General features: G+C 46.4%; 1 protein-coding gene across 1 annotated transcript in view; it reads left to right on the top strand.

Moving 5' to 3' along the window:
* Positions 1-257: 257 nt before the first annotated feature.
* CFAP90 (cilia and flagella associated protein 90) overlaps positions 258-26,167 on the top strand; it is a 30,701-nt gene continuing 4,791 nt past the window's right edge. Inside the window, exons 1-3 of the mRNA XM_012475270.2 lie at positions 258-295; positions 493-795; positions 25,843-25,959. Of these exons, the coding sequence (XP_012330693.2) occupies positions 646-795; positions 25,843-25,959 (267 nt within the window). The 5' untranslated portion in view covers positions 258-295; positions 493-645. The remainder of the gene's footprint in view (positions 296-492; positions 796-25,842; positions 25,960-26,167) is intronic.

Genomic DNA, 26,167 nt, shown 5'->3' with positions numbered 1-26,167 from the left:
TCAGCGAGTGCCATTTGTTGAAATGATAACGTTTTGGACATGCTGAGTCAACTAAATGACACACGTGGTTCTCATCATGTTTCTATTGGACAGCGCTGCCCCCAGCCTCGGCAAGTCATTTGGCTTCTTCCTGTCTACCATCTGTCTTCTCGAGCCGACTGTAAGCTCCCTGCGGAAAAGGCCTACTCCGTTCAAGGTTGGATCTCCAGCTCCTGACACACTCTAGGTGCTCAGTCTCTAATGGTCACGCGAAGGAGTGAGGAGTGAGTGAAGCAGGGACTGCTGCCTGGGAAAGGTGAGCAGGCTGGAAATGGGTGGTCCCCGCGGCGTCTCCCACCCGGGACCGCGGCCGCGGCCGCTTTAGCAGCCGGGCTCCTCCCGGGTCGGAAGGAAGCAGAGACCAGGGGTGCAGCCCAGGCGTGGGAGGGAGGAGAGGAGGGAGGAGGGGAGGATGGCCCACCCCAGCCCCAGCCCGGCCCCACCTCCGGGCAGCTCGGGGTCGCCAGGCGGCGGTATCCAGGCAACGGCCGAACACAGCCGCGGGCTGGACGCGGGCGCTGCCAACCTGAGGCTGGAGGACTCCGACTGGGCCCTGGGAGGGCTGGAAGGACCTCGGCCAAGGCTGAGGCGCTAGACGGGGACCGCATGGAGGACGAGGAGGAGGAGGAGACCACCGCGTCCACGCTGCGGGGCAAGACCAGGCTGCTGCCCGTCTCGGCGCTCTCCGCCTTCAGCTACATCCCGCCGCGGCGCCTGGACCCCAAGGAGTACAGCTACTACTACCGCCAGGCGCGGGTGAGGACCGCGGGCGGGGCGCAGAGGCGGGGAGGCGCGGCAGGCGCGGGTGGCAGCGGAGGGGCTGGGAGAGGGGCTCACCCCTGAGGAGGGGTCCTGGGGGCGGGGCTCACCCTCCCAGAGATGGCGTGGGGACGGGGCTCACCTTAGGGGGGGCGGCCTGGGGCGGGGCTCACCTTAGGGGACGGGCTCTGGGGGCGGGGCTCACCCTCGGAGCAGGCGTGGGGGCGGGGCTCACTCTCGGGGAGATGGCGTGGGGACGGGGCTCACCTTAGAGGGAGGCGGCCTGAGGCGGGGCTCACCTTAGGGGACGGGCTCTGGGGCGGGGCTCACCTTAGGGGACGGGCTCTGGGGGCGGGGCTCACCTTAGGGATAGAGTTTCGGGGGCGGGGCTCACCTTAGGGGACGGGCTCTGGGGGCGGGGCTCACCTTAGGGGTCGAGTTTCGGGGGCAGGGCTCACCTTAGGGGACGGGCTCTGGGGGCGGGGCTCACCCTCGGAGCAGGCGTGGGGGCGGGGCTCATTTTAGGGGAGGCGGCCTTTGGTCATGGCTCACCTTAGCGGGGGGACTTCGGGGTGGGGCTCCTTTTAGGGGAGATGAATGGGGCGGGGCTCACTTTAGGGGACGGGTCCTGGGAGCAGGGGTGCGTCGCCAGTGACTGGGGTGGGGATCGCAGCGTGGAGGGTCCCTGGGAGGGGCTGCGGCGCTAGGGATTGGGGATAGAGCTCACAGAGTGGAAGGGCCCTACAGGAGGAGCGCACCTTCGGGCAGGGACCCTGGGGGCAGGGCTTCACTTCCATAGGTGGGTTCCGAGAGGCGAGGCTGGACAGCCTGTGGAGGGAGTCGGGTGGGAGCAGTCGGAGATGAAGGGGGCGCGGCACGGTCAGCTGGGGAGACAGGCTGGGCGAGCTCCCATCAAGGCGCCTGGACCCCAAAGAGTACAGCTAAGGCGACCACCAGTGTCAGCTGAACTCCTCGGAACGAGGGAGGAGCCGGGGGTGCGAGTGATGTCTCAGCTGGGACCAGGGGCGGAGGGTCGCGGGAATGCTCAGCTGGGACCCGGTGCTCTTCCGGGAGGGGAGCGGGAGCCACTAGGTGTCAGGATCCCTCAAAAGCACAGTGGCTCTGCCAGGACGGCAGGGCGCTCCTTCTGCCCAGGTTCTGGAGGGGGTCGCGGGAAGCTGGGGCCGCCCAGTGGGTCTTTCTGCAGGTCTGTCTGCGGCGGGCCCAGGGTAGCAAGGAAACAAGGCCTTGCCGCCGGGACTACGCTCGGATGGTCCAGGGCGCGGGAAACCCGCCTCCCTCCTGCGAACCGAGGAAGAGCTGGCGAGCCGCCTGCAGGGAGGGCTGGACTGAGAGTGGTCACTCTGTTCTGTCCTTGCCCCAGTGGTCCGTGCCCTGCCTGGGATGGGCTCTGCAGGTCTGCGAAGGCCACCTCTCACCAGCGGTCAAAGGAGCAAAAAGTAACAAATTCAAAGCCAGCTGAGGGTCATCTACTCCTTTCTTCTCACCATTGTTCCTAAATGTCTCCAGTATGTCTTGCTCAGGATGCAGAGGCAGGAGCCTCATTGCTGAAAAGGAGCATTTATTGGGGACCCTCAGCCTGCGGGCATAACTGTGACAGGCCTTTCTAATTCTAGTTGTCCTGGTGGCTTGAGTGGCAGAGAAGTGGCTATAGATTAGCGGGGTGTCTGGGGGGAGGGAGATCGTTTCTTTATGGTGTATAAGGTATTACCAGAAAATACATCCTTCCTTTTCCCCCTCCCGCCCCCACAATCCTAGACCCCAAATAGAGCCTGCTTCTGATTAGATCGGCACTCATTGGCCCGCATGCCACACATAAAGTGTAAGCACTCGTGGACAGCCTCACCAACGTGTTTCTAGTTTAGAAAACTGCTGTCAGTTGAATTGTGTCCCCTTGAAATTTACGTTTTGGAGTCCTAATCTCCAATACCTTAGAAGGTGAACTTATTTGGAGATAGAATTTTGCAGAGATAATCAAATTAAAATGAAGTCATTAGGATGAGCCCTGTTCTAGTATGACTGGTGTCCTTGAGAAAAGGGCAAATTTGGATATAGAGGCAGACACGCATGTGTTAGTCCTTTCTCACACTGCTAATAAAGACATACTCAAGACTGGGTAATTTATAAAAAGAGGTTTAACTGACTCACAGTTCAGCATGGCTTAGGAAGACTCAGGAAACTTAAAATCAAGGTGGAAGGGGATGCAAACATGTCCTTCTTCACATGCCAGCAACAAGAAGAATGACTGCCCAATGAAGAAAGAAGACCCTTATAAAACCATCAGGTCTAGTGAGAACTAACTCACTATCAGGAGGACAAGATGGGAGAAACTGCCCCCAAGATTCAGTCGTCTCCACCTGGTCCCTCCCAGGACATGTGGGAATTACAGAAACTACAATTCAAGATGAGATTTGGGTAGGGACACAGCCAAAGCATATCAGGGAGGATGATGTAAAGGGATAGAGGGAGAAGACGGCCGCCTACAAGCCTCAGGGAAAGGCCTGGAATGGGGCATTCCTTCACAGCTGACTGATTCCATACTTCTGGTGCCAGAACTGTGAGACAATGAATTCTGTTGGTTAAGCCACCTCATCAGTGGTACTTAGTTTGTGCAGCCACAGCTGACAAATACAGCTGCCATAAACCTCAGCCAGCTGCCAGGAGGATATTTGGTATCTGATAGCTCCTCTCTGCTTGGCCTTTAGCAATATGCAAAGACATGGGGGAAAGGGACATTTGCAATCAGATCTATCTCTGCAGCCCTGTTTGCCTGTTCTCCCAGGCTTGACTATCCACTGGATATTATGACAGGAGGAAGGACACAAGGGGATGAAAAGTTCCCAATCTCATTGCCTCCAGGGATGTCAGTTTTTTCCTCCTGGGAGCAATATGTTTTGAAAGAACTGTTACCTATACATAATTTTATTTATTAAATGAACTTTACATTTTAAATATTTAATACTCATGTGACTGCCAATAAATTCATGATTAATGCATAGCAGTAATGCACAGCATGAGATAAGCAGCTGAAAAAGTAAGGAGTCTTGTTAAGTTGTTCTATGTTGTTTTGTTAAGAGAAAATAAAATTCTTCTGACTGTTGGACAGAATAAAAACATTGGTAGTATGCCACTTTTGAGGGGTCCTGTAAATAAGATAAAACATGCAACTGGGGGCACCAGGAAGAAAACCAGAACCCCCATCCCCTGTGGGCCAGTTACTGCCTAGGGAAAGGGGGTGGAATTGAGCCTGGCAGGCCCAGCTCTTTCTTATATTTACTAGTCCAATAAACAGCTCCACCTTCCTGGGGCCAAACTAACCGAAGGGCAGAGAGATGGCCGAGGTGTGTAGCGACGGGGACTCCATCACTTGGAAAGAGGTCATTTGGGAGTGGGCCGGAAATCTGTCCCTTTAATGCAGGGGTCAGTGAACTGAGGCTCCTTGGCCAAATCTGGCCAGCTGCCTATTTTAATAAATAAAGTTTGACTAGAACACAGCCTCACACCTATGTGTTTGGTGTGTCTATGGTTACCCCAGAGAGTTGTGTAGATTTGGCAGAGACCATGTGACCTGCAAAGGCTAAAACAGTCACTACCTGGCTCTTTACAAGAAAAGCTTTCCGCCCCGTGCTCTAATGTATCACTACCTTCTGGAAGGTAGGTATGGAACTTAAAACGAATTAATGCAAAGTGGATTTTTGAAAAAAACAAAAAACAAAAAACAAAAAACAATTTTTTCCATGCAGTTTGGGTAGTTGAAGTCACAAATAAATTCAAGTCCTGAGGCCTTTAGTACCACGCAGAAGAAAGTGATGCAACATAAATGTTAACATCTAAATTAAAACAGCCTTGAAAGCAATAAGAATAACAAAAAAACGTTTTGAAGCCCATTTGACAAATAGCTACCAACGGTAATAATCCACTCCTCGGGATGATATGAACTGGCATTTAATCAGCTGCAGGACCAAAGAAGCAGAGTCTCTGACCTGGAGATTGTTTGGAATAAAGAGGGTAAATTCTGTATCACAGGTTTGCTGAGGACTCAGTTAAACCTAAATTTACTGTAAATAATTTCAGGTCCTAATTTGGAAGGCCAAGGAGGGTGGATCACTTGAGATCAGGAGATCAAGACTAGCCTAGCCGACATGGTGAAACCCCATCTCTACTAAAAATACAAAAATTAGCTGGGTGCGGTGGCACATGCCTGTAATCACAGCTACTCAGAGGCTGAGGCAGGGGAATCACTTGAGCCCAGGAAGTGGAGGTTGCAGTGAGCCAAGATCATACCACTGCACTCCGGTCTGGGTGACAGAGCAAGACTTCATCTCCAAAATAATAATAATACAAGCTGAGTAGTAGAAACAGTACAGAATTAGTTCTTAAGCCAATGCTATGGTCTGAAAATTTGTGTTCCCCCAAAATACATATGCTGAAATCACAACCCCCAAAGTGACAGTATTAGGAGGTGGGTCTTCAGGAAGTGATGAGGCCATGAAGGCGGAGCCCTCATGAATGGTATTATCACTCTTGTTAAAGGGACCCCAGAGAGCTCTGTTGCCCCTTCCAGCATGTAAGGACACAATGACAACGTGCCATGTGGCAACCATAAAATGCTCCCTCACCAGACACCAAATCTGCCAGCGCCTTGATCTTGAACTGCCCAACCTCAAGAACCTTGAGAAATAAATGTCTGTTGTTTATAAATCACCCAGTGTATAGGTATTTTGTTATAGCAATGTGATGGGACTCTTCTGTTTAGTTTATTTCTGTGTGACACACACAGTAGTGTGTGTACTGATTAGTTAGTAGCACAGGCTGAGTAATCCTAGGTAAAAATACTGGCTCCATGTTGACCAGCCATGTGGACTTGCCACACTACACACACACTGTTCCGTTCTGCCCATCTTTAAGGCAAATGGTGCCAACTTCATAGAGCTCTTATGTGAATGACTTTAATTAATCAATGCAAAGTGGCACATAGTAAGCCCAATGTAGGTATAGCTGTTATTATTATTTGTTTTTGTTGATTATTAGAGCTGCTTTTCACTAAGTGCTAGGTCCCAGTGGCAAATCTCATATCCCTGATCCTCGTTTGCTGTAAGAAATTAACACAAGTGAAGGCAAAATGTGAGTGTCAATCTGTGACTTCTAATCCTCTAAAGCAGTTCACTTCAGGGAGCCTATAGAGTGGATTCACTGAAGGCTGCACACTTATTTAAAGCCCCAGTAATGCCTCCAAATCATAAAACAAATATGTCATCTAAAGCTGCCAGCAAAAATGTGATTGGCTTCTGTACTGCTCCCTAGGGAGTTCTAGTAGCATGGGCTTTGCCCATAAAATATGGTTCCTGTGGCAGCAAAGCAGATTCTGTTCAATGGTGTTTTTCAATTACTTTTTTCTTCTTCTAGCTTGTGCAGCATTTCTGCTGCAAAATGAAAAAGCAGAGTCAAGCCCTTTTATGAAGGTTTTGATTAAATTTTTCAAAGTCGAAGAGCTGCATTAAAAAAAGTTATAAGTGGTTTTAGAACTGCTTTCCCTCATGCTGAGGGGGCTTGTGGATAGCTCTGTCCTGAGTGAGGCTCTGCTGTAAAGGCCCCACCTTAGGTTTGGTGGGATTAGCCGGCTTTCCTTCTCTATATATGGTGGAGACAGAAGCTGACAGTTTCATTATGCATCAAGGACTCTACCTCCCTGAGCACTGAATTTCCCTTTGCCAAGTGCAGCCAAGCCCCTTATGCAGGTGCATGTTGATGTGCTTTAGCAATATGTCCCCACCCAAATCTCAGCTCCAATTGCAACCCACACTTGTTGAGGCAGGGATCAGGTGGGAGGTTATTGGATCATGGGGCAGTTTCCGCCATGCTGTTCTCATGATAGTGTGTGAACCCTCAGGAGATCTGATGGTTTAAGAGTGGCACTTCCCCCTTTGCTCTCTCTCTCTCTCCCACCACCATGTGAAGAAGGTCCTTGCTTCCCCTTTGCCTTCTGCCATGATTGCAAGTTTCCTAAGGTCTCCCAGCCATGCAGAACTTTGAGTCAATTAAACCCTTTTTTCTTTATAAATTACCCAGTCTTAGGCAGTTCTTTATAGCAGATTGAAAATAGACTAATATACATGTTAACTGTGCAGAGCCACAAAGGGGAATTTCTGAAGAGCCTCTCAGTATACAGACAGTGCTCAATATGAGCCTCTCTAGGTCCTCCCTATGGAGCCTCTTCCTTAGCAACCAAGCACCTTTACCACACACACTCAGCCACTCCAAAGGAGCTGTCCGGGGAAGGTGAACTCATTTCTGTTGCTGGTCTGTCAATATCTAGGCAACTCTCCATTATCCAGCAACTTTTAAGCTCACATGCATTTCCAAAAGAATTTGTACTAGCCCAATTAAATTATGAGCTCTCCGCATGGATACTTCGTTTTCTCTCCTATTTTTATCCTTTCGCCAATTAGTATCTAAACTACTAAGCATTTTCCTTAGTTATCTTGTTGTTTTCTTCCACTAAATGTGAGCTTTGTGAGGGAAAAGATTTACCTTGATCACAGCTATGTCTTCAGCAATCGAAAGAGTGCCTATCTCACAGTTGGCACTCCATAAATAACTGTTGCATGAACAAATGAGGAATGAATAATTGGAAAGCCAAATTTTTAAAATAAAGGGATAAGTCGTTGATTCACAAAACTAGCTTCTTGGACTGAATAGGGGTTTCAGTTTGGATTACCTGTTGCTTTGATTATCCTTGTCCTCATTCACCTCCTCTGGCATTGTCAATGGCAGTGGACTATGGTTTCTCCTCTCATTTTGCTAGTTGCATTTTTTGCTATGCAGTGACCTCCTCCTGGAAAACTCAAGGCTTGGGGGAATGGGGCTGAATGTCTTCCTCCAGAGCAGGTAGCTCTTTAAAAAGGGGTTGGTTGGGAGGCTGAGCCCAAGGCCCGGTTTCTCTTGCAAACCCATCTGTGAGGGAGGAATAAATGAAAGGGGAGGAAGGCATGTTCTAGCAGAGACCTTTCATATGGAATGAAATGCCGGGAGTGAGGAATCCATGTTCCTGTAAATCAAAACTCCCATGTGAGCATGTGCTCTGTGTCTTCATTGAGTGCACGTTTGCAGTGATATGCATCTAATTTTTTTATAGAAGAACATATTTGCACACAGATCACACAAATGTGGACACATATATTTGCAGCTTGCCCATTTCATTTAACAATATATCTTAGTTTTTCAAAATCACCCCTTTTATTGTACTTTAGGTTCTGGGTTACATGTGCAGATCATGCAGGATTCTTGCATAGGTACATACATGGCAATGTGGTTTGCTGCCTCCATCCCCCTGTCACTATATCTGGCATTTCTCCCCATGTTATCCCTCTACAATCTCCCGAACCCCTGCTGTCCCTCCCTTAGCCCCCCCAAACAGACCCCAGTGTGTGATGCTCCCCTCCCTGTGTCCATGTGTTCTCATTGTTCAACATCCACCTATGAGTGAGAACAGGTGGTGTTTGATTTTCTGTTCTTGTGTCAGTTTGCTGAGAATGATGGTTTCCAGATTCATCCAGGTCCCTATGAAGGACACCAACTCATCATTTTTTATGGCTGCATAGGTGTAACTATGCCACATTTTCCTTGTTCAGTCTATCATCGATGGGCATTTGGGTTGGTTCCAGGTCTTTGCTATAGTAAACAGTGACACAATGAACATTAGTGTGCATGTGTCCTTATAGTAGAATGATTTATAATCCTTTGGATATATACCCAGTAATGGGATTGCTGGGTCAAATGGAATTTCTATTTCTAGGTCCTTCACGAATCGCCACACTGTTTTCCAAAATGGTTGAACTAGTTTACACTCCCACCAACAGTGTAAAAGTGTTCCTATTTCTCCACATCCTCTCCAGCATCTGTTGTCTCCAGATTTTTTAACGATTGCCATTCTAACTGGTGTGAGATGGTATCTCAATGTGGTTTTGATTTGCGTTTCTCTAATGACCAGTGATGATGAGCATTTTTTTGTATGTTTGTTGGCCTCATATATGTCTTCTTTTGAAAAGTGTCTGTTCATATCCTTTGCCCAGTTTTGAATGGGTTTCTTTGTTTTTCCTTGTAAATCTGTTTTAGTTCTTTGTAGATTCTGGATACTAGCCCTTTGTCAGATGGGTAGATTGCAAAAAATTTTTTCCCATTCTGTTGGTCGCCAGTTCACTCTAATGATTGTTTCTTTTGCTATACAAAAGCTCTGGAGTTTAATTAGATCCCATTTGTCTATTTTGGCTTTTGTTGCCAATGCTTTTGGTGTTTTAGTCATGAAGTCCTTGCCTATGCCTATGTCCTGCATGGTTTTGCCTATGTTTTTTTTTAGGGTTTTTATGGTGTTAGGTCTTATGTTAAGTCTTTAATCCATTTGGAGTTAATTTTAGTGTAAGGTGTCAGGAAAGAGTCCAGTTTCTGTTTTCTACACATTGCTAGCCAGTTTTTCCAACACCATTTATTAAACAGGGAATCCTTTCCCCATTGCTTGTTTTTGTCAGGTTTGTCAAAGGTCAGATGGTTGTAGATGTGTGGCGTTGCCTCTGAGGCCTCTGTTCTGTTCCATTGGTCTATATTTCTGTTTTGGTACCAGTACCGTGCTGTTTTGATTACTGTAGCCTTGTAGTATAGTTTGAAGTCAGGTGGCATGATGCCTGCAACTTTGTTCTTTTTGGTTAGGATTGTCTTGGCTATGTGAGCTCTCTTTTGGTTCCATATGAAGTTTAAGGTGTTTTTTTCTGGTTCTGTGAAGAGGGTCATAGGTAGCTTGATGGGGATAGCATTGAATCTATAAATTACTTTGGGCAGTATACCCATTTTCACGATATTGATTCTTCCTAACCATAAGCATGGAATGTTTTTCCATCTGTTTGTGTCCTCTCTTATTTCCTTGAGCAGTGGTTTGTAGTTCTCCTTGAAGAGGTCCTTACATCCTTTATTAGCTGTATTCCTAGGGATTTTATTCTCTTTGTAGTAATTGTGAATGGCAGTTCGTTCTTGATTTAGCTCTCTTTAAGTCTGTTATTGGTGTATAAGAATGCTTGTGATTTCTGCATATTGATTTTGTATCCTGAGACTTCACTAAAGTTGCTTATAAGTTTAAGAAGATTTTGGGCTGAGACAATGGGGTCTTCTAAACATACAATCATGTCATCTGCAAATAGAGACAATTTGACCTACTCCTTTACTAACTGAATACCCTTTATTTCTTTTTCTTGCCTGATTTCTCTGGCTAAAATCACCCCTTTTTAAGGGGTATAAGCAAGTGACACAAGAAAAGAGACATTTTTCCCAGTAGCTTTGATTAAGAGGCACATGTAAGATTAAATTCGAGTTTCAGCTCCTGTAGATCGCTGTTTCTTCCTGAGTTATGAATTGCTGGGCTGGTGGTGGTGGGGTGAGTAGGAAGCTAGTATCAATGGAGAAGGAAAAACAATTAACTCCACAATCACCAAATTTCCAATCGGCAACAAGTTTAGCACATAGGTGAATGCAGAACTCTCTGAATCAGAGCACTCTTAGAAATTGACACAGAACCAAGATCAGAGGAAAGAATAATTTTTACTTCAGTCAAATGACAAAATATCTAGATTACTTGAAAATTTATAAGAGTTTCTAAAACTTGTGATATTAACATACCAGGAGAAGACACAGAATCTTTTTCACAGGAAAAAACAAAAACCCAAAGGGAATAGTTGAGTATTCTCTTTTCAGAAAAACCTAACATTGTGTCCTTGACAAGCAACAGTCCTCTGAGATACAGAATTTTGAATGCTGTTAAAATTAATGAAAATGTACTCATTAAGCTTCACACAATACCAGAACTCTGAGGAGATGCCCTGGATTTATCAGAAGTAAATTGAGACCCTTATGAATCAAAGGAAACTGTTTTGGATCACCTTGGGGATTTTTAGTTTTAAAAGTAGGTTGTTTATCCCTGGACAAGCACACTGACGGGAAGCTTCAAGTTGAGAGGCTTTGAGAGGTTGCAGTTCTGTGGCTTCTGAGGACAGGAAATTAGGTAGCCCACTCATAGGTTGACTAGCATATGAGACAAGGTGGGCTAGGATGTGCTGTGGAAACACTTCCTAAACTGGAAGAGACTCAATCCACAGTGTGCTGGAGCTGGCTTGTATGACTCACAAAAGCCAACTTTCAGCATTTCTTCTAAGCTCTGCATTTAATTGGTAGCCTAAAATTGACCATGATTGGAGTATTTACACCATAGAAATCATCAAACACTATAAATCAGATATTTTTTTTTCTCCAGAAAGTGGGTTGTTAAACAGATGTACCAACAGGCTTAACATAATAACCATGACATCATAAAGGCTTATTTTTTTCTCATGCATGGCCCAACATTTATGTTTCTCCCAGGAGGCTTTTAGTGTAATTTTTTGGAAACCCAAGTGCCTTCTTTTTCATGGTTTCACTATTGCTAGGACCTGGGAGTCCTTAGGACTTTAGAGTCATTTGTTGGATTCTCTGAATTTATCAGCCAGTGACTAGGGAGAGAGGGCTCGGAGGACTGCCTGGAAGTTTTTTATGGGCCAGGACTAGAAGTAGTATTCATTGGAGTCACCCACATTCCTGGTCCCAACTTACTTGTGAGGGAAACTGGGAAATGCATCTTCTGCTTGTTCTGGAAGAGGTAGTATGTGTGATGAGCACGTAGCATCACCCCTGCCACCATTACATGACAAAAGGTATTTTTTTTCCTCTTGTTTTTTTCTCTCTTACAGAACTTACTGGTTTAACCTTATGGTGGAGAGTAAATTAATGCTTTAAATGATCTGAAACGGAGGAGAAAATAAAGGACCAGGGCCCCAGTTTGCTCAAAACCTTACACCAGTTATTTGTGTGAGAGTGTGTGTAACTTCTGGGAGTAAGAGTGCTTCACAGGTTTGGAGGAGTCATGGGGCATAATGGCTACTTCTCATCAAGTGTGTTTGCCTGGGCTGCTATAAAATGTACCACAAACTTGGTGGCTTAAAACAACAGAAATTTCTCTCGCTTTTTTTTTTTTTTAAGACAGATTCTCGTGCTGTCACCCGGCTGGAGTGTACTGGCACAATCTCAGCTCACTGCAACAAACTCCCAGGTTCAAGCGATTCTCCTGCCTCAGCCTCCCAAGTAGCTGAGACTACAGGCACATGCCACCATGCTCAGCTAATTTTTGTATTTTTAGTTGAGATGGGGTTTCACCATGTTGGCCAGGATGGTCTTGATCTCTTGACCTTGTGATCCACCCGCCTTGTCCTCTCAAAATGCTGGGATTACAGGTGTGAGCCACCACACCTGGCTAGAAATTTCTTCTTTTAGTTTTGGAGGCTAGAAGCCTGAAATCAGGGTGTTACCGGGATTTTTTTTCTAATTTCCCACTTTTAATTTGTGAAGGATATGCAGATTTGTTACATATGTAAACATGTGCCATGGTGGATTGTACAGATCATCCCATCACCCAGGTATTAAGCCCAGTATCCATTAGGCATTCTTCCTGATCTCCCTCCTCTCACCTCCCGTCCTCTGACAGGCCCCAGTGTGTGTTGGGCCTCCGCAATGTGTCCCTGTATTTTGAACGTTTAGTCCCCATTTATAAGTGAGAACATGAGGTATTTGGTTTTCTGTTCCTGCGTTAGTTTGCTGAGGATAATGGCCTCCAGCTCCATCTATGTTCCTGCAAAGAACATGATCTCATTCTCTTTTATGGCTGCATAGTAATCTATGGTATATATGTACCACATTTCGTTTCTCCAGTCTATTATTGATGGGTATTTAGGTTGGCTCCATATCTTTGCTATTGTGAGCAGTGCTGCAATGAACATACATGTACATGTGTCTTCATAATCGAACGATTTATATTCCTTTGGGTATATACCCAGTAACGGGATTGCTGGGTAGAATGGTATTTCTGCCTCTAGGTCTTTGAGGAGTCACCATACTGTCTTCCGCAATGGTTGAATTCATTTACACTCCCACCAACAGTGTAAAAGCTTTCCCATTTCTCCACAACCTCACCAGTGCCTGTTGTTTTTTGACTTTTCAATATCCATTCTGACTGGTGTGAGATGGTATCTCACTGTGGTTTTGATTTGCATTTCTGTAATGATCAGTGATATTGAGCTTTGTTCATATGTTTGTTGGTTACATATATGTCTTTTGAGAAGTGTTTGTTCCTGTCCTTTGCCCAATTTTTAATGGGGTTTTTTTTCTTGTAAATTTAAGTTTCTTGAAGATGCTGGATATTAGACGTTTGTCAGATGCATTTCTTGCAAAATTTTTTCCTTATTCTGTAGGTTGTCTGTTTACTCTGTTAATAGTGTCTTTTGCTGTGCAGAAACTCTTAAACTTAATTAGATACCATATGTCAATTTTTGCTTTGTTGCAATTCAGCAGGATTCATTCCTTCTAGGGGCTGTGAGAGAAGGCTCCATTCCAGGCCTCTCTTCTTGGTTTGTTGATGGCCATCTTTTCCCAGTGTCTCTTCACATCATCTTACCTCTGTACATGTCTGTGTCCAAATTTCCCCTTTCTTTCTTTTTTTTTTTTTTTCTTTTTTTGAGACAGAGTCTCACTCTGTAGCCCAGGCTGGAGTGCAGTGGCATGATCTTAGCTCACTGCAACCTCCACTTCCTGGGTCCCAGTTCAAGCAATTCTCCTACCTCAGCCTCCCGAGTAGCTGGGATTACAGCCACATGCCACTATGCCCAGTTAATTTTTGTATTTTTAGTAGAGACAGAGTTTCACCATGTTGGTCAAGCTAGTCTTGAACTCCTGACTTCGTGATCTGCTAACCTCAGCCTCCCAAAGTGCAGGGATTACAGGTGTGAGCCACTGTGCCCTCCCAATTTCCCCTTTCAATAAGGACATCAGTCATATTAGCTTGGTGGTCTACCCTACTCCAGTATGATCTCATCTTAATTAATTCTTCAATTACCTTATTCCAAATAAGGTCACATTCAGAGTTCCTGGGGGTTAGGACTTCAACACTGGAATGCTTGGAGGACACAAGTCAGCCGATCACATCCAGAGAGTTTATTCCACAGTGGTTCTCACCACAGTAGTGTGGTGTGGTCGCCCGTCTCACCTTCAGTCACCTGTACCTCCTACCCGTGGCCCAAGCAATTGCTTATCATTCATTCTTTTCTGCAACTGTACTTTGTGTTTTTCATTTATTCCATTTATATTTTTCTGTGGTTCATAACTAACGGGCTGGTTTCTCTTCTCAGTCTGTGGTCTTTTTTAAGGCAGGGACTCCCCATTTCTGTTCTGGAGTCTGGCATACTGTTTTGCACAATGGTAGGCCGAATGCGCTGTGTAGGTTGAAAACTGGAGGCCTCCACTCTACTCATGGCATCTGCCCAGGCCTGTGGTCCACAGTGATTTCTCAGGATCGGGGTGGAGGTCACTGTGAGGGAAACTGAGGGTAAGTGATCAAGCACCATGACCAGGCTAAGCCCATGAGACATTTTAATAATATTCAAACACAATGGGAGAGATCACAAGGTTAAAAAACGGACATTTTCTGTTTTGTTTGTTTCTTTTTGAAGCAACATCATCTGTGAAATAGAGGTAATTCCTTGAGGGATTTTAATGGCAAAATTCCAGTAATTTCAGAAGCTCTGTCTTGTGATAGCATCTGAATCCCAATTGGTTTTTATTTTAATATCATTTTGCTTCAAGCAATACAGGAATAAAATGAAAATAGAAGAAAGATTAATAATTACAATCCAAGGAAAAGACAGATTTTCAGTTTGATTAGGTATTAAAAATGGAATAGTCACATTTCATAGTGAGGGTGCCTGCCTGCGAATGTTTTTTTTTTTAAGTCCTTAGTTTTCAATGATAGAAAAATTCAATTTTACTCTGGAAAGTTCTGAATATGCAAAATCTTCACAAAAACAATAAAATAAGCTTCCTAAGAGTCTGATCATTCCACACCCACAAGCAGTAAGATTCCTAGTAAACACTAAGATGTAGAAGACTGTTGGCAACTAATCTGGGGACTGTGAGGCAGGCATGGTTGCTCAGAGTGGTTACTTTTATGATAATGTTTTAGGAGACCTGATTAGAATGAGAAGAAATAAGCTTCTTCAGTATAGGGAATAAAATGAATGAACAGTTCCTTTCTCATTACGATAACAGTAATTGCATTCTCATTTCTATTCTTGAGAGTTTTTCTCCCAGGATAATCCAAGCACCTCAGTGAGGGCTCACTTGGTTCAGGAGGGTTGAGCCTGATTAAAAGTACTGTGCAGAAGAAAACACAAGCCTAGGCAGTTCCTGGAGGATCTATTTTCCTTGCTGTTGGTGCTGCCCACTCTGGGGGGCTGTCCCTCAGACCTGGGTGATATGGTTTGGCTGTGTCCCCACCTAAATCTCAAACTGTAACTCCCACCATTCCCACGTGTCATGGTAGGAATCTGGTAGGAGGTGATTGAATTGTGGGTGTGGGTCTTTCCTGCACTGTTCTTGTGAATGGGTCTCACAAGATCTGATGGTTTTAAAAAGGGGAGTTTTCCTGCACAAGCTGTCTCTCTGCTGCTGCCATGTAAGAAGTGCCTTTTGCCTTCTGCCATGATTGTGAGGCCTCCCTAGGCACGTGAAACTGTAAGTCCATTAAACCTTTTTCTTTTGTAAATTGCAAAGTCTTGGGTATGTCTTTATCAGCAGCATGAAAATGGACTAATACACTGGATGAGGGTGGCTGCCCACCTGAAGGGAGCATTCTAGGGTTTGAGGGGCCACCAGTCACCTCCACTTTGTCACAAGATTCTCAGGGTGCAGAAGGAGAGAGTGCCTCCTGGCCATGGGTGTAGCTTTCTCCCAGGGGTTCAGTTCTAGAGACTGGGTCTTCATATTGTGCACTGCAGCTATTCTCCCCAAAACTCATGAAACGGTCAGCCAGGTCAGGAGGGATTCCAGAGGCAATGGAACACCTAGATGATGAGAAGGGTCTGGCTACTATTGAATCTCTTAAAATATTGCTCGTATGTAGGGTGGCCTGGGGGTGATGGAAATCAAGTTATTGGCTGGCCAGTGGCTCTGAATCTCAAAGGAAAGGTCTGATGGCAATGTCTTTACTCGAGAATTTATCCTCCCTCATCCTTGCAGAGTGTGTGTTGTGCGTGGCTTCCCGTGTGTTACTGGGTGACCCATCCCAAAAAGGTTTGCTTAGCCTCTGCAGGCCAGCAGCAAATCAGCCTCTGCATCAACATCTGTCTTATGTTACAGATGTTAAAGATATTGAGATTTCTCTATCATGTCTTAAAATGGTTTTTTAAAGTTTTCATTTTATTTGATAAGCAAATGTCTAATTTGTATGTAGTCAAAGTAATTGATATTTTCTGACTTTTTCTATTGTTTTTATGTGTACAATTTTCTAATGGGTTTTCTTTTTCTCTTATTTTACTCATCATCCACAATTTACTTTTGGCTGTACTGTGATGTGAAGACCCAAATAACTAGCCAGTTGTCACAATATTAAATGTTGAATGTCTTATCAATTCTCCATTGATTCAGGCTTTTAAACAATCCTATGGGTACATAGCTATATGGTAGATTGCCATCAGGAGACACGAGGGCCAGGGTGGTTTGACGTGAACACATCCAGAAGTTGAGCGAGAGTGAAGACAACAATGAGAGACACTCGTGTCTGGTGAACTCATAAAATTGCCAGCACAGGCACAGAGGCAGAAGCCACAGCTCCTGGTTGGAGGTTGTTTCCCTCCTTCAAGCTGATTAGAGTGACTCTGAACTAAGACATGCCAGGATTCCTGCAGTGGCCGGCCAGGTGCCTTACACATGTTGCTGTTGGAATTCTTATGAACCTTAAGGTAATGATTCTTAAAGACCGTGTTGCTTCCTTACTAGATGGCTCATTGAATGAGGACAGTAGCCACGTCTCAATTATCTTCTAAATTCCCTCAGCAGAAGCACAGCATGTTGCACGTGACAGATGATCTGCGACTGATTTGCTAAGGATTGGCCAAAGCTATGCTATGCTCTAGTTATTCCATTACTGGCCAGAGTGCCGAGTTCCTGCAGTCAGTGTGAATGGGCGTTATATGTTTTCCGACATACTATATATATGTTTGTCTTATGTCCTTTTCACTGCCTACTTCCACCTCTGTATCCTCCTGTTGGAGGAAATCATTCTAGCCTCGCTATCTGGGAAAACAAACAAACAAAACTAACCAAGCATAAGCTAGAGACCTGCTGCTCCCAAATCCCATGGAGGCGTGTCTGAGTTTGCTGCTGGAAGATTTAAAGCAGCCAGAATAACATAAATGACAAGCCTGACTTACAAGGTGAAGACTGAAGACCAGCTAACAGCATTCTTTACTAGATACTAGACAAGGAAGATTTTCTTTTGTATTCAGAAAAAGTTGGGATGATAAAATGGAGATGATACAGATAATAGCTCTGTTAATGGGTCATATTCTAGTACATCAGAGTTGTGTGTGTATGTAAATTATATACATATGATATATATATGTATATTATATGTAATATATGTATTCATATATATACATATGGATTACCAAGTGTTACACTTAACACATATGATTAAAGAAAAAAATACATTATCTCTCAAGAGAGGGTTTTGCACATAGAGAGCCTGACTCTTGGCTAGTGTTAGGGTTGGGGAAGCAATACACCAAAATGTGGTGCTTTTACATTCTGGCTTTAAGACGAAGGCTCAAGGTCTCCCTGACCACGCCTACCCGTGCCCCCCACTCCTGTCTCTCAATACTTTGTCTCTCCCAAAGCACTGGATGAAGCTGATTTCTAAAGTTCCCTTATCTGCCTAAATCTGGACTCACCAAAGAAGAAAACCATAAGAGTAGCCGGGAGAAAGAATAGACCAAAGTCAGGCAAGTCAGTTTTGTGAACCTGCCGGGCTGCTCCACAACAGTCAGAGGAGCCAGCGGATTCCTAACATTCTCGCCTCTTAATAGGTAATAGAGGAGGGGCGCCGTTCTTGTCTGGCTGCTTCTTGCCGGACAGGGGTGATGTATGGGGAGAGGCTAGATCGTAGGGTTTGCGGTTCCTGGAACTGTCGGTATTCTTGAAACAGCATTATATTTTGTATTGTTTCACTGGTGAAAGCTTTAATATGGTCCTGTAAGAACTGGGTGAGAAGTTATAGAGGCAGGGGCCAAATGCTAGAAGGAGAAGAATAGAAACAAGAGGTCCACCTGGTGGGAGGAGCCAGGGTGCCCAACTCCAAAGCTTAGTCCAAGAGTTGGAGAGGTGCTGCCTGACTTGAGAAGCTTTTTTATTTAACCATCGAGCTGCATCTTATACTAGTCCTGACTACATTATTCCCCTAAAAAGGTACACAGCCTTCCTTTTTCGGCAGTGAGGAGGTTTAAACCTTCATAGTTTTGGAGTGTAACTGCTGCTAGAGAGTCTATTCAGGACTGAAGAGTAAGAGTGGATTCTGCTGTGTCTTGCCAATTGTCTGAGAGGTCTTTGGGGAGGATGTGCTAGTGGGACAGGGAGGTGGCCAGATCTGCCATTCCTGTTCCTGTGGCTGTGGTAACTCCAAATCCCATTAATAGGGGTATCAGCTGCACGGCTCAGCGCTGGCAGACTCCAGCTTTGATGGGAACTGGTAAGTTTTGGTTCCCTGGGGCAATGACTGTTTTGGGGCTTAGAAAGACTAGGGTGCAGGTGCCAGTCCAATTAGTGGGGAGGCATAGGTAAGTTGATGCCCCACACATGAAAAATATGCCTTGGCTGGATCGGACAGAACTGGTTGTCTATGTTAAAAAGTGTGTGTGAGATTGTTGTTCTTCTTTTCCTGTGCTCCTAGAGTGCTGGCTAGGGCGGCTCCAGTCAGCAGCTGAAAAGGGGTTAGTGGGGAAAGGTGAGTGGCTCCCTGTGTTTTGTTTTCCCATTGACGAAGCAATCATCTTGTATCTACTAAGATTCATTCAGAAGGATGGTGAAATGTGGGTATAAGGAGGCATTTTTCAGGGGTGGGGGCTGCGCTGCAAGGGGTCCATGGGTGTATAGTTATGCCTTCCATTGCAAAATCCTGATTGTTTGTTAAATAGAGACTTACTAAAGACTTTAGGGGGTCCTGAAAAGCAGACAGGTGCCTGAATGGAGCAGCCTGGAAGACTTGAAAATTTCGGTAGTTGGTTGGGGCCTGAAGCTGTAAGGTATAATTGCACTGATGGGGCAGTAGGTGCCCCAGAGGTAGAACTGAAGATACATTGCCTTGAAAGCAAATTGGGGCTTGGGGAGTTAACTCTATATTTACGGTTATGGGGCAGTGTATGGGCTTGTTATTATTGTTTATATGTTGGGTGGGATTGGAAATATAGGAACGCAAATGTTGTACTGCGCATTCTGTTAAAGTATTTTTGGTTGTTTTAGAGATGGGAAACCTGGCTAATGACTGCATGTTTAAGTGCTGGGAGAGGCTTGTACTTTCATATTGGGGATGATAAGTTAATTTGGTAAAAACCCATGTTTCTGCAGGGGCAGGAGTGGCAGTATACGTGGTGACTGACAGGGAGAGGCACAGCCGGCAGTCTTTTGCTAGGGTCGGGTTGGATTGGTTCAGCAGTGAATGGGTTAAGCTGAGGTTTTGTAGAGGTAGTTAGGGATGAGAGGAAGCAGGGAGGTACAGCGGTGCAGGGCAGCCCCAGGAGTAGGAGGGGTAGACAGGCAAAGAGTGAGTAGAAAGGTAAACAGCTGCCTTTCAACTGGGGAGAAGTCACACAGAGTGCCTTGGAAAAATAGGTCATTTATCCACTCCAAAAGAGAGTTAAGAGTGGGAGCTTAGGGGTAAAACCAGGCGATGTCTTTGCAGACAGAGTAGAGGAAGAGGGTAAAGCAGCAGTATAGGCAGGGGCAGGGCATTTATATTTCTTTAGGGATTTGAGGACTAAAGAGGAGGGAGACAGCAGCGGGTTGTCCTCGGGAACAGGCGCGAGGCGGAGTTGGTTGCAGTGAGAAGAGAACTGGAGAATCGGAGGAGGAAGGGGCTGGCGGGTTAGTGGGCACATCAGGAGCTTTTTTTAATCTGGAAAGATGGTACCAAGAGACATGTGCTGAGAGTTTAGCTGCAGTGGGGGTTGTGAGAAGAACTTGAAAGGGACCTTCCCACTTTGATTTAAGGCTTGCTGAGTCAAGAGTTTTTAGAAAGACATGTTCTCCTGGTAGGTCTGGTTGGTGGGGCCTTTGTGGGGCTGCGGGAGGGCTTGGTCTGCTTGTTCACGGAGGAGATGGCGGATGAGGGAAAGTGTTGGGAGGTATTCTCCTAGCTGAGTTAGACGGGGGTGTGTTTTGTAAGAGAAAAGGGAGTCCATACATTAACTCCAATGGTGGCTTCCTCAGAGCCAGGCTTTTGGGCGGGCTCTGATATGGGGACTGGGCTACAGACAGAAGAGAGGTCCCGGGTTTCTGGATTTCTAGAGTGAGTTTGGTTAACTGAGTTTTAAGGATCCCATTTGCCCTCTCAACTTTTCCTAAGATGAGTGGGTCCGGTATGGGATATGGAGGTGCCACTGGATGCCGAGGGACTGAGAGACTTCTGGGGTGATTTGGGAGATGAAGCTAGGGCCGATGTCTGATCGTATGGAGTGCGGAAGAAATATCTAGGAATGATTTCTATTAAAAGAATTTGGGAGACTACTGCAGGTGTTTCTGAGGAGATGGAAAATGCTTCTACCCACCCACAGAAGGTATCGGTAAGAGTAAGAAGGAACTTAGTTCTTTTAACAGGGGGCATATTAGGGAAACGAGGCTGTAGGTGATCAAGGAGTTCAGTACAGGAGTGGGTGAGAGAGGAGGAAGATACTGGAAGGAGAGATGCAGGATTGAGGGGAGCGCTTTTGGAGAGGCGGAACTCAGGGTTTTCAAGAAAGAGGGCGTGGGTAGTTGGATACGAGGAGAACGTGTGCTCAGCGCTCAGGAGGAGAGGAGATCTTGTAGATTGTGTGGGCTGTGGACTGTGGTGTCGAGACTGATGTTAGTTTCTTGCTTTCTAAGGCTAGGGTGTCGGCTGCTGCTAGGGTCTGAGGCAGGTGGGCCATCCTTGGGAGGCGTCGTCTAATTGTTTAGATAGATAAGCCATGGGTGTGAAGGAAGGAGGACTTCCTTTTTGTTGGCCAAGGACACCAAAGGCTACTTCATGGTTTTTGGCTGTGTAGAGAATGAAGGGCTGAGAGATGTCAGGCAGAGACAGAGCAGGAGCAGTGACGAGGGCAGCTCTAAGTTTGTGGGAGCTAAGGATTATGTTGTGTGAAGGGTTTAGGGGCTCACTGACAGGGCCTTTAGCTGCTTCGTCAAGGGGGAGGGCTAGGAGGGCAAAATTGGGAATCCATATTCTGAAGAAGCCTGCTAGTCCTAGGAAAGAGAGGATTTCACACTTAGAGGTGGGTGGGGGCAGGCTGTCTATTAGTGCTGCCCATGCTGAGGTCATGGCTCGGGCCCCGGGGTGAGAGCTGGACCCCTAATTATGTTACTGTTGGAATGGAGAGTTGTGCTTTGGAGGGGGAAACCCTACGTCCTTCATTAGCAAGAAAGTTTAGAAGGGTAATAGTGTGAGTTTGAGAGTCCTCTAGGGAAGGACTGCAGAGGAGAAGGTTGTTCACGTACCAGAGGAGCCGGCTAGGGGACAGGTTTAGAGAGGTGACATTTTGAGCTAGAGCTTGCCCAAAGAAATGGTGACTATCATCTTTAAAGCCTTGGGGGAGGGCTGTCCAAGTAAGTTGTCTGACTGGAGGGTTTCAGGGTCAGTCCAAGTGAAAGCAAAGAGATCTTGGGAGTCAGCATGAAGAGGAATGTAAAAAAGGCACCTTTTAGGTGTATCGCAGCCTAACGGGTTGTGTCTGGAGGGATGAGGGAAAGGAGTGTATAGGGGTTGGGAACTACATGATGGATGGGAAGGACCGCCTGACTGATAGCCCGGAGATCTTGGACTATTGTATGGAGAAGGAGTTGGCCTAAGGTGGCCTTGCAAGAGGGGTCTGTTGATGATTGTAAGCCTGTTAGGTGTGTTCATGAAATGGGATGCTGAGAGACATTAGGACATTTGGGGGGGTCTTTCAGCTGGATTTCGATGGAGTCATGGTGAGCGGCTGGAGAAGGGGTCATGGTGTCCCACACTGCTGGATTAACAAGAGAAGTGGGGAGTGGATATCTTGGGGAGGAGTCAAGGGCTGGCATGGTGGCAGAGAGGAGTAGGAGAGGATCTGGTTGTGGGGAAGAGAAAAAGGTGATGGAAGCTTTGAATTTAGGAGGTTGTTGCCTAGATTGGGGGTAGGGCAATGAGGCATGATAAAGAAAGAGTGTGAGAAAACAGTATCAAATAGGGAACAAGTAAGAGGTCTGGTGGCCCGTGGGCGTGAGTTGGGTCCACCAGCCCCAACTGAGACCTGGGAGGGATGAGCGGGTCCTGAGAATTCAGGCAAAGCTGAGTACGAGGCCCCGGTATTGATTGATTAAAAAAGAGATCGGCTTGCCGGCTACTAGCAGATTAACCCTGGGCTCTGATGCAGTGACGGCAGGTGGGGCTAGGGGCCCTGAGCCTGGCAGTCTTCAGCGGCTAGGCCGAGGAGCTGCGGGAGTGCAAGTGATTCTTCACTTTTTGTCTTGCTGAGTGGCTGGTGGCTCTGAGGTGCAGGCTTTTCTGTCCGTCTGTTGAGAGGAGTCAGACTTCTAGGGGCCTGTCTGCCGGCAGACTGGGTAAGGGCTTTTCGGCACTCTTGGGTTAGGACATGCCCTCGCCCAGTGACCTTTTTTTGCCACTCTTAAAACAAGGCCCGGGATGGCCACTGCTGTCGGGTCATTTGTGCCCTTGGGCACTATGGCTAGGCTGACGGATAGCCGCAGCTCGAGGCTGGTATTTAGCACGATCTCTTTGGACTTTGTCTAACTTACTCTGCTTATTTCTGTTATTGCAGACTTTGAAAGCCAGGGTAAGGAGGTTGTGGGGTTTGAGGGAGGTCTTCAGCCTTTTAAAGTTTGCGCCAAATGTCAGGAGCAGATTGGGAGACGAAATGGGTATGAAGAACAACAGTTCCTTCTCGGGAGGCAGGGTTGATGTGAGAGCCTCTGTGAGGTGGGAAAGGAATTGGGCAGGATTTTTATCTGCCTTTTGGGAACTTTCTTTAAGTTTTTCAAAATTTACGGCCTTATAGGCAGCCTTGTTAAGGCCTGAAATAAGGCAAGTAATCATATGGTTATGGGATGCCCGACCGGGGTCTGTGGGTTGGTGCTCTCAGGAAGGCTCTTCCCGGGGGACAGCAGTGGCTCCGAGGGGCTTATTAGGGTCTCACTGATGAAGATCATCTGCATGTGCCTGGGCCGCGAGCCACACTCTTTCCTTCTTTTCTGGAAGGAGGGTAGAAAAGAGAATAATATAGAGATCATGCCAAGTGAGTTCATAAGACTGGGTGAGGTATTTAAATTCATTGATGTAAGTATCGGGATCAGAGGAGAAGGACCCAAGATGTTTTTTAACCTGGGAGAGATCGGAGAGGGAGAAGGGGACATGGACACGAACAATTCCTTTACCCCTGCTTCCTCCCGGAGGGGAAGTTAGGGAGCCGGTTACTGGGCATGTTGGGCTTGGGAATGGGTACGGGGTGGAGACCGGGAGGATTCAGAGCCAGAAGCGAGGTGGGTCGGGGAGAGGTAGGGCTGGAGTGGGGACGTGCAGTGGGTTATGATGCTCCGGTGGGAATTATGATGTGGTTGAGAAGGAGGAAAATCAGCGGGGTCAAAGGAAGAGGAATCGTTGGCTGGGGCTGTGGGGAGTGTGGCAGGAAAAGAGTTGTCAGCCGGGGCTGTGGGGAGAGTGACAGGAAGAGAGTCAGGTTTGGAACGAGCGAGGAAGCTTTGGAAAGTAGAGCAGGACCGGCAGAGGGAAGGACGGCTACGGAGAGTGAAGAAAGCCTGAGCATAAGGAATCTCAGGCCATTTCCCACTGCAGTGGAAAACGTTGTCTAAGTCTCTAAGTATGTTGAAATCAAAAGTACCATTTTCAGGCCACTGGGAGCCATTGTCTAATTTGTATTGAGGCCAAACGGTATTACCATAAAAGATAAGCCTCTTAGGACGGACTTCTGAATGGAGGCCAAGAGTATTGATATTACGCAGGAGACACCCAAGGGGGGTAGTTTTGGAAGGGGTAGAGTGACAGGCTCCCATTGCAAATGGGAGAGGGAGGGAGAGGAAGAAGACACTGCTGACTGACAAGGACGGCAGGAGAGGGTGTTCCGTGTCCCGAGGGCCCTGTCCGGAATATGGGAGGTATCCTCTGAGCCAGGCTTCCCTGAAATGGAGGAATCGGAGGCCTGGAGGCTGGAGGAAGCCCTTGGCCCAGTGCTGGTCTTTTGGGAAGGCAGAGACAGTCAACGGTTCCGGGTAAACGGCAACAGTCTCTCTTACTCATCCCAGCAGAGGCTCTGATGGTGGATGTGGCCACCAGCAATGGGAGAGTCTGGGAGACCCTCTGGATCTTTGGTAGGTTCAGGAAGGGGAGGATGGCTGGGAGAGAAGTGATAGAAGAGAGAGGGAAGGAGAGAGAAAGAGCAAGAGAGAGTCCCTTAAGGATGCCCAGCTAGAGCGCACCCCTCCTGGGTTTCAGCACCAATAACGTAAGGGTAGCTGAGAGAAAGGAGAATAGACCCAAAGTCAGGCAAGCAAGTTTTATTAACCTGCCTGGCTGCTCCATAACTATCAGAGGAGGCAGCTTGTTCCTAACAAAAACAAGGACCACTGGTACCTTCCCTGAGTTTGCATTAACTGCACTCCTATCATGGGAAGACAGGTTGAAGTCTGTTAAGACACCTGGACAGACTTTTGTCCCAGACCATTGTCTGCTCTGTGGGCCCAACAGACTTTGTCCCAGACCATTGTGTCTTCTCCAAGCCCATTGTATCCCCCTAAAAATAACTTCCTACCTCCCTAAAATCATCCACATTTCCCCATCTTCCTTTCTCATATGAAGAAGGCTGTACAAGCATCTGTAGCCTATTGTGTGGCAGGGTAATCACCCTGAGATCTCCCTCATGCACATTAATAAAAATGCGTTTGCCTTTCTTTTCATCTTCCTTCTGTCAGTTGGTTTTCAGGCAACTGTCAGAGGGCAGAGAAGTTTGCCCTGAGGTCCTGCACTAGCGACTCCTGTTAAGGTTCATTATCCTAATATGTAGGTATTGTTTGTTTTTCAAAGAAGCTCAAGCTTATTATAGAAAACTTGAGAAACATAAGACAAGTAGATACAAAGAAAAAATATACACATACATAACCTTAGAGATGTCATTTTGCTACGGTCTGAATGTTTGCATCTCTCCAAATTCGTATGTTGAAGCTTCACCCACCACGTGGTGGTATCGGGAGGCAGGGCCTTTGGGAGGGGATTAGGCCTTGAGGGTTGAGTTCCCATAAATGGGATTAGTGCTCTCATAAAAGAAACCTGAAGGGCCTTGTTTGCCCTTTCAGCATGTGAGGATACAGGGAAAAGACATCATCTGTGAATCATAAATTGGGCCCTCACCTGACACCCAATCTCACAGGGCCTTAAACTTGAACTTTGCAGCCTCCAGGACTGTGAGAAATAAATTGCTGTTGCTCGTAAGTCACCCAGTCAATATGGTATTTTGTTACAGCAGCGTGAATGGACTAACACACTTTTTTATTTCAAAGTTTGAGCTCTAGCAATGGAGTCAGACAGCAAGAGAGCTTGGGGACCCACCTCTCTCAACAAGGGAGGAGAAAGTTGAGAAGTGCCATGAAAATGTTCCTACTTCATCTGGGGCCTCGTAGCAACCATCTCTTGCTGGTAAGGCCTGGGCTTCTCCCAGCTCCAGGTCACAGCTGGTCCTTCTTGGTGAGATGAACTTTCCTACCACATACTCACCACATGCACCTCCAGCCTCCCTTGGGAAAGCACTGGCATCCGTGCTCCACCAGGCCTCAATGTCTCAGCCTTCTAATTAACCCATGGCTTTCTTTCTCTTTCTGTTCCAGACAGGAATTATTTCCCTCTACGACTGTGTTTTTAAGAGGCGCCTAGATTATGATCAGAAGTTGCACCGAGATGACAGAGAACACGCAAAAAGCCTGGGACTTCATGTTAATGAAGAGGTAATATTAAGATAGAATATTAACAGGTTGTCAACAGATTAACAAAACTCTGTACAGGCATATCTAGTTTTATTGGGCTTCACTTTATTGGCTTTCATAGATACTGCATTTTGTTTTCTTTTTTTTTCCTACATCTCAAGCTCATTGTTTACTAGATACTGCATTTTTTTACAAATTGAAAGTTTGTGGCAACCTTATGTCAAGTAAG

The sequence above is a fragment of the Aotus nancymaae genome, unplaced genomic scaffold, assembly GCF_030222135.1.
Source record: "Aotus nancymaae isolate 86718 unplaced genomic scaffold, 86718_ANA_hifiasm-v0.15.2.pri h1tg000014l, whole genome shotgun sequence".
In the NCBI taxonomy this organism is placed as follows: domain Eukaryota; kingdom Metazoa; phylum Chordata; class Mammalia; order Primates; family Aotidae; genus Aotus; species Aotus nancymaae.
This window is presented reverse-complemented; position numbering and strand designations above follow the sequence as displayed.